The 9,248-nt window shown below is 34.0% G+C and overlaps 1 protein-coding gene across 1 annotated transcript; it reads left to right on the plus strand.

The window, feature by feature from the left end:
- The first annotated feature begins 156 nt into the window (after positions 1-156).
- agk (acylglycerol kinase) lies at positions 157-9,047 on the plus strand. The gene is made up of 15 exons (XM_056478786.1): positions 157-376; positions 590-629; positions 879-958; positions 1,057-1,132; positions 1,216-1,308; positions 1,396-1,428; positions 1,515-1,609; positions 1,695-1,764; positions 1,854-1,933; positions 3,395-3,452; positions 3,538-3,685; positions 5,057-5,154; positions 5,244-5,314; positions 7,652-7,736; positions 7,841-9,047. Exons 1-15 carry the CDS (start codon positions 267-269, stop codon positions 7,970-7,972), a joined length of 1,269 nt encoding a protein of 422 aa, XP_056334761.1. The 5' UTR covers positions 157-266; the 3' UTR covers positions 7,973-9,047.
- Positions 9,048-9,248: the final 201 nt, after the last annotated feature.

A 9,248-nucleotide genomic window follows, 5' to 3' on the forward strand; every position in this document is an offset into this window, starting at 1 on the left:
ATTAAACATTAAAACGTACATCGACTGCTGAATATTTTAAATAAATACAAATTAACTTTTATTACACACTTAAAATAATTAATTATCCACATTTACCGCTAAATGAATGCGGAACGAAAATTTCCCATGAGGACGAATATTGTTGTTGCACCGGTCATGCTTTGGGAGATCAATGGAATGTCAACGGTGAAGATCTCTATTCAGTCCTCTTACTCATTTTGACATGCAAATATCGGATATATAAAAAGCCCGTATATATAAAAATAATGGCTCGGGTGGTGAAAGTGTTCCGGACTTTAAGAAATCATTGGAAAAAGTCCACATTTGCGGTGTGTGTGCTCTCGTATGGAGGACACTGGCTGTATGGAAAGCACTGGTTTGTATCATAGTACATATTTCTGTCTGTTTATCTTTTTATCTGTCTTTCAGTTTGTGTTTTCTCTGTCTGCCACCTATTTATTATCTATTTGTCTAAGTATCTATCCATCCATCCATCCATCTATCATTTATCCATCTATCTGTCATGTATCCACCCATCCATCTATCTTCTTGACAGATGTATGTCTAACTGTTCAATTGTTTTTCACAGTGACAGTGTGTTGCGACGTGAAGCGTGTATAGAGGCTAGGGTAAGACATATTTAGTTTTCTCTAAGTAAATTGTACATCAAATTAAACCAAAGTTTAGTTGAACTGTTGCCTTGGCAATAATATGATTAATAAATGTGATTAAATAATTTATTTTCTGAATTGATCATTTGTTGTATGTCATTGTAGCAAACATGTTTATAGCTTTAGTTGTAGTCACATATAATAACTCTTATACCTACAGTACCTCAAGTTTCACTACATAAATATATATTTGGTCTGGTTTCACAGGCATTTGGTCAACAGTTAATTGGACCTCAGGAGATTCTGAAGAAAGCCACAGTCATTCTGAATCCTGCTGCCTGTAAAGGGTACGATTGTGTCTCTCAACGTGTCACAAATAAGGTTTTCCTTGGATTGTAGAGCTGTGTCAGTTTGCTTGTGTTAAAGTTATATTCATCATCTGCAGGAAGGCCAATCAGTTGTTTGAGAAGAATGCAGCTCCCATTTTACATCTGGCTGGTGTGGAAGTTAAAATTGTGAAGGTATACTTACTCTAGATTTAAGTGCTAAGTCTGTTTATACAGTGGTATGATTACATTTGTTATTGATTTATCTTCTGAAACAGACTGATTATGAAGGCCAGGCAAAGAAGCTCATGGAACTGATGGAGCAAACTGATATGCTGATCATCGCTGGCGGTGATGGGACATTACAGGAGGTATGAAAGTATCCTTGTAAAGTGGGACTATTTAAAAAATATAGTCTGTATTATATTTCATACGTTCATACGATGCTTTTCCCGCAGGTGGTAACTGGCCTACTTCGTAGAACAGATGAGGTATGTACTAGGAGTACATCTGTTTTAAAACATTTAGTTATTTTACATATTAAAGGTTTTCTAAATGTGCACTGTTCTACCCACAGGAGATCTTCAGTAAAATACCAATTGGTTTTATCCCTCTGGGTTCCAGTAACTCTTTGAGCCAGAGTCTGCATCTAGTCTCTGACAATAAAGTACAGTAAGTCTCATCAGTTAAGTCTTCAAGATCGTTCATCATAATGTTTGTTATGATCAGATGAATTTATATGTTTTTGTGTGTTTAGGCACATTACCTCAGCAACTCTTTCAATATTAAAAGGAGAAATGGTTCCACTGGACGTTTTGCAGATAAAGGTAATTTTGAGAAGCATTTTGTAAGAGATGATTTGATAACATTTGTCATATTAATTCTTTCACACAAATCTGTGTAATTCTGTTCTTAGGGTGAGAAGGAGCAGCCAGTGTTTGCGCTGTTAGGATTACGTTGGGGTGCATTCAGAGATGTAGCAACTTCTATTAGCAAGTATGCTATTAATGTTTTTGTATATAAGAATTTCAAATGCAGATGTGTAATACTAAATTATTTTACTTGTTGTGTGAAGTGTTCACATTACACGTCACAGAAAAAACAGGCAACACAAATACATTCAATGTCATCACATACAGTTGAAGTCAGAAGTATTAGTCCCCCTTTGAATTTTTTTTCTTTTCCAAATATTTCCCAAATAATGTTTAACAGACCAAGAAAATTTTCACAGTATGTCTGATAATATTTTTTCTTCTGGAGAAAGTTTTATTTGTTTTATTTTGGCTAGAATTAAAGCAGTTTTTAATTTTTTAAACCCAATTTTAAGGTAAAAATTATTAGCCCCTATATTTCTTTTCGATAGTCTACAGAACAAACCATCGTTATACAATAACTTGCCTAATTACCCTATCCTGCCTAGATAACCCAATTAACCTAATTAAGCCTAAAATGTCACTAAGCTGTATTGAAAAATATCTAGTAAAATATTATTTACTGTCATCATGGCAAAGATAAAACAAACCAGTTATTAGAAATGAGATATTAAAACTATTATGTTTAGAAATGTGTTGAGAAAATCTTCTCTCCGTTAAACAGAAACTGGGGAAAAAAATAAACAGGGGGCTAATAATTCAGGGGGGCTAATAATTCTTACTTCAGCTGTACATCACATTAAAAACTCTTATTTAAAACCCCATACATACTTAGAACCCAGTATTTAAAATTCTAATGGCAGTCGGCACAAAGGACATTTGATGCACATTTTTCTTTACATGAGGTTGCCCTAAAACGTTTTTTTGATGGTAAGAGCTGAAATTTTATATTTAAGGGATGGGAACAATCTTCAGTAATGATGTGTGCTTTCTGTTGAATTCTCATTAAATAAATTTCATTTGGTTGTCTTTGTGCTTAACCTACATTTGCACTGGCAATTTTTACTACTCGACACAGTTTTCGCTTTTCCTTAATTGGCAACAGTCCATACCATGCAATCATGCTAAAACACAACACTTTCAACCAAGTTCTTGAACACCATCTCAGGAATATCTTGACTCACACTGAAATGTTGTAACATCATAATGAGATATAATCTCTGCATTGCTTTTTTTAAAAAAGCACTCTACATTTGCAGCAAATGTCAATCCACTATCAATAAATGTTCCTAAATATTTCAAACATCCAACTGTCTCTGTATCGTGTCCTTCAAGGACCAGAGGGTTCAACCCTTGACTAAGAACTAGTTTATTTCTGCCAATTATCATCTCCTTGCTTTTATTAAAATTTATTTCCAGTGAACTGCTTTTACACCAATTTTGAAGCGAATTTATTTGACTTTAGTACAAGGTATCTCCTTCTGTTACTGTTTTAGTCAACCGGCCAACAAGTGCCATATCATTTGCATATTTAAATAACTTGTATATATTAATAATTTAATGTAATTTCTCCCTTGTTGTCAAGATATTGGTACCTTGGCCCCTTGAAGACGAGAGCAGCACATTGGTTTAGTAGCCTTAAGGTAAGTGCATCTCTTTAAATCTTTAGAGAAAAAGAAATCGTTCATTGAGCATCATGAAATTTTGCTATTTTATTCACTCCTACAGCAGTGGCCACAGGTTCATGTGGCTTCCCTATCCTATCTGGCTCCAGTACCTCGTCCACCTGACCTTCCAGATGAAATACCACAGCGACCCAACCTCCTCTACCGCATCTACCGCAGACTCCAGAACTACTGGAACCCTCCTTTAGAAGGTATTATGTAATTTGACAGATATTCCTTAATATAGAATCTAGTGTTTAAATGTTGTTTGCTAATATTGTTTCGAAGAAGGTTCAGATTTATTGTTTAGCCAAAAAAGGTTGCTAATTTTGTTCTGGGGGTCTTCTACAATAGGTTTGCAATCATCAAGGTAAAAAAAAACATTATAATATATAAACACATAATATTTTTTATATAATTTGCAGCATGGCCTCATTTCTTACAGTATCTTGACCCTTGTGTATTGTTCAAATTTACTATCCTTTTGTTATGTTAGTGGCTATTTTTTTCCCCACATTGACTTCCATTATATCAACATTTTTTGATTGCAAAGCCTTGGCACCAAATAATCATGCATTCTTGATTGTTGGTGGTTTTCCCAGTTGGAAAGAGGTAAAATTAGTCATTTTTACGGTTTATCATCAGTTGGCACCATTAACCCTTTAGGTTACCCCATAGGTAGGCCTATGGAAAAAAACTTTCTGGCTTTTATTTGGAGTTCTTAGGGATTTAAAACAACAAATTATAGTGTGCCTGCATAAATACACTTATCATGTTTACAATTTTCGGAGAGCTGTGGTGCTTATTTGGATTTTCATAGACATATCAAGGTAAATGCGACATAGCAGATATATAATGGAAGTCAATAGGGCAAAATCAGGCACTAACATATAACAAAAGGGTAGTGATATTGCCCAGAGTGTATTGACTAAGATTTGTTAATAAAAATCATTTAATTTGCTGAAAAACAGAGAAAGTTGTAACCAACTTAAGACTTAAAATCCCCCCAGAGTGGATAAAAACATCCCCAACAGCACACAAGGGTTAACACGGTTAACTGAAGGTTCCAGTCTCTCCAAATATCCTTTTTGGGAGCTTACTCTGCTTTGAGTGTTCAGATGGATCATTCTGGTGCTGTGATTACAAAGCAGATTAAATGCCAATTAACATCTAAATTTCAGCTCCAGAGGTTTCCTCAGCAGTTGCATACAGTGATGTGAACAATAACGATATTGTCGATGTTGATTTCCCAACATAATCTAATTTTGACTGAGATGTAATAACATGCACCTTTTGTAAAGCTGCTTTGGAACAATAATTATTGTGAATAGTGCTATACAAATAAGCTTCAATTTGATTGAAGCCAGATATCTTATCCGTTGAAAGGGCAAACAGCAATAACAGCATAAACCAAATGCTTCCAAGACTCAGATACAACCACTAAAATGTTTGACGATCATTTGCTAAGGTTAAAGTAAAGCTTGTTTCAGACGGTTTAGAATTGGCCTTCAAACAGCAACATTACACAACATGAAACTTATGCTTTACTTTTAAAGCATAATAGTTTCTGTTTGTGTTGACAGAGCCACCAAAAGAGCCTGAGCCAGAGCGATGGGAGAGCAAAGACATTTCTACATTGGAGCTCACCGTTCTAACACACAACAAAAACCCAGTCAGGAGGGTGAGTACAGCAGTTGCTCTATTATTATTATTTAAATGTAAACGTAATGTAGTTTGAAGTTTCTGATTGGTGTTTTCTACTGTCTTCAGCGTGTGGATGATTCATTGCTTATCAGACTGGACCCAGAATCCCTTACAGCTGGTCAGTTCATCACTGAGGGGTAAGTGTTGTTCAAAAGTGGGTAAGGAGAAAAAGAAAATAATCCTTAAACCAACTCTATCTTATGTTGAGTCAGTTGCAGTTTTGTATAATTTTGAATAATTCCCTTTTATTTTTATTTAATTATGATTCTTTTTTCAGAAGTGGTGTCTGTGAGTTGTTTTTCTGTTTTATATGGTTAATGAAGCTTTTTTTATAAGCGATTTTGAAATTGTTGTTTGTTTTTTGAGGTTGTAAAACACAGGTTGCACTTTTTTGTTTACCTCAGTGAATATGCTTAAAAATCAGGGAAAAGGGTCAAATCAAAGTCATGCCTGGTAAAAGATAAAAAAATTATACATATAATTATGTATAAACATGCCCCGCTATATTAACCTTATAAATGAATAAAACTAATGTTTGGTCTTTGTAAGTGCTGCTTTTGGCCTTTAAATATTTGAAATCTACATACACAATTTGATGAAGTACTACAAAAGAAAACAAATCATAATTGATTGTTTATTATACAATTTTAGCCACTAGATGTATTTAAACAAACTTAAATGTTATTTTCTGCTTAAAACCAGTATAGCCACTAGATAGGAGCAAGACTATTTTATAATTTATAATTAATTTATAATTTATAGCAGTAAGTCACTAAAATATCAATAGGGTATATGCGGAGCTTTTGTTTCTTCCCATACTGATAAACTTCCAGTGAACAGTTAATGTGACTTTTTATACGATTTCTTTTACAGCATCGTTGTTGTAATGTTATTAAAATACAATCAGGTAAACAGACTTTGGTATTCATTTAGTTGTTGAATCATAAAACGAGACAAAAAGCCGTTTATTCGCACACGCCCGTCAGAATCGGCAGGCTAGCGCAGAAGCTCCATTGAATATACTGGGGTAACATAAATGTTCATGTTTTAAAGACATGGCAGGGAAAAATGTAATTTAATGCAGTGCTTCTTGTAGAATCTGAGACCCACTTTATATCGGATATAACTCAGCCAGTGGAGATCGCTGATTTTTAAAGAAAAAAGACCTTAAGTGCGCCGATTTTGCAATGGCATACTGTTCACCTGAAACGCTTAACCCAGGTCACTGACCAATTAAAAGTCCTTTAGCATAGTTCTGCATATACCCTATTAAGATCATTCTAATCACATTTCGACATTGCATAAATGATTTTACTGCATTTAACAAAAACTACCTTTTAATTTTCAGACATTCTATTTTTCCCAGTCATCCCATATTATCTTTACAGTAAAAACGGAAACGTATTATACATAAAGAATTACTCAGAAAAGGTGCTCAGTAAGCATTTTGTTCTCAAACGTTCATTTGAAATATCTACATGACACAAAATACATAAGTATGCTTAATGATCATTTATTAATATGTTATTAAATGGAAATATTTCAGTACACAGGGTGATTCAGAAAGAAAACTTAGAAAATCTGTATTTAATCAAAGAAACATGATGGAACCTTGGATAATTAATCAATGTGAAGAGTACTTAAAGTTTTTCAAAACTTTAGAGTTTCCTTAAATCGATGACAGGAAGAGCTGAGCTCTCCTTTTCTTTTTCTCGAAAAGTTCTCGATTTTCAAAGTTGTGGTATTCTTTTTTTTTTTTGATCACCCTGTACTATATTTGTTACTGTGTATTCTCCACATTTTACTGTAAACCATAAATTTTGGGTTGCCCTGGAATCCTGTAATACTTTAATCTCATAACCCCTGTTAAACTGCTTGAACCCCGTTCATCGTCGCTTGTGGCTATGTTACATTTTTTTTATTTTTACATTTAAAATGTTATAATAATTGTTGCATTTTGCTTATAAACACTCATAATTTCATTTAATAATTTGCAGGGATGCACCAATATAGAAATTATGGCCAATACCCTATATTTGGAAGACAATAACCGATATTATAGGCCAATAAATCTAAATCTTGACCTTAATTTTTCTGAGCCTGATTAAAAAACAAAGGGCATTGAAAATACAGTGGACATTGGGTTTGTTTAGATGCTGAAAAACCTTATAAGGTGTCTGACTGCTGTTCAATGTCTCACATCAGGTATATGGCACCAGTCATAACCCTCATAGACGGCAGCATGCATTTAAAGCAGATTAACATGTGGAAATAATTTACTTTAATATTTTGGATGTATCCTGTTTACAATAAAAATAAGCATTTATCACACAAGACTGATACGGCAGCTGATATATTGTGCATCCCTTATAATTTGACACTTTCTTATAAGTAGAGAGTTCTGAATCTAAAGAATAGGTTTGTGGATATTTAATGAATATTATAGATGATAAATATTGATTCATGTCATACAGGACTAATAAATCAGCCGATCCCATGGAGCCTATAGAAAATGCTGTACAGATAGAAGCCAGTGCTGCACGTCTTGAACTCCCAGAGGTAAGTGTGTTTATTTATTTATTAATTTTTCACTGATTTTTGTGTAATAATGCATCAGTTTAATCTGTAATTCATATCTATTGCATTTCTTCTCCCGTCCACAGGAGGGTGCTGGCTTTTATGACATTGACAATGAGGAGTATGAGGCAATGTCTGTGGAAGTACGACTGCTGCCAAGAAAACTGAGGTTCTTTTGCAGTGCAGAGCGCAGAGAGCAGCTTGCAGAGGCTCAGTGACGACAACATTGTGATGACTTATAAGTGTGGATTAATTCTAAGAGACATTTTCCAAAAGTACAAGAGGAAAAACTGGATAACATATCAGCTACTCCAAAAAAAAAACAAAGGTCGTCTTTATTGTGTAACTGACGACTTGTGTACTATGAACTTTAAAAGCTTAGTTTACCCCTAAATGAGTTCTGTCATCATTTACTTACACTCACGTTTTCAAATGTATACGAAATGTATGTCTTCAGAAATGAAGATATTTGTTTCTGCATCAAGTCCGTTCACCCAAAACTTGAACATGTTTATTTGATTATAGCTAAAGAGATGCTAAGTTTTAAAATAAAATCTAAAGTGTTCTAAAGAGGCATGATCACTCTATTAGATTAACCTTAAATTTAGGGTTATATTAACATAAGCATTGAGCTATAAACAAGCATGTTTAAAGCATTCGAATGTGATCACAGAAGCGCAGTGATGCTTGCTTGACATGTGAGAACCAACGAGATTTATTCTTGTGTTTTACACTACACATTTATGTTTACTGATGTCTACATGTGAATAAAAGAACTATTTATTTTGGGTCAACGAAAGTCTTTGGAATTATATGAGGTGAGCATATGATGAAACAAATTGCAGTTTGGAAAGGTAAAAGTCTGGAAATGGTGTCAATTTATCAGTATGCAACAATTTGTCTTGCTGTTTTGAACTTTTCTTACAAACTCTGGTTTACCTTAAGTCAATGTTTTCCTTAAAGAGCTTAATATTACCTTGATAAGCGCAAAAATTCCTTTACAAGTGATTTCTTACTAAGAAAGAAAGACATACTCACAATTTACTTACTTTCAAGTGGTTCAAAAGTGTTACTTTTTCTGTTGAACACAAAAGAAGATACTTCAAAGAATGTTGAAAGCTGGTAGCCATTTCTTTTGTGTTCAACAAAAGAGAGAAACTCTGATTTGGCTGAGAAAATGATGACAGAATATTTGTTTTTGGGTGAACTGCCCCTTTAAGAAACTCAAACCAGTTTATTACGCTGTAAAAGTTTGACCAGTTGAGGACCAATAAAAAAAGTCATTATCATGTTTCTATTTTGCTTTTTTTAAAGGCTTCCCTTGAATGAATCTGTAAAGTCTGTGTGACCCAAAAGTTGCTGAGACGTATTCCAGTATATTGATGTACTTCCAAATGAAATAGAATATTGAGAAGGGGGCGGGGCTTTATTTTTATCATTCGCTCATAGCAAACTAACGATAAGAGTGAACCCAACTTTTTTTTTCAGTGGATT

Source organism: Danio aesculapii, chromosome 18, assembly GCF_903798145.1.
Source record: "Danio aesculapii chromosome 18, fDanAes4.1, whole genome shotgun sequence".
NCBI lineage: Eukaryota > Metazoa > Chordata > Actinopteri > Cypriniformes > Danionidae > Danio > Danio aesculapii.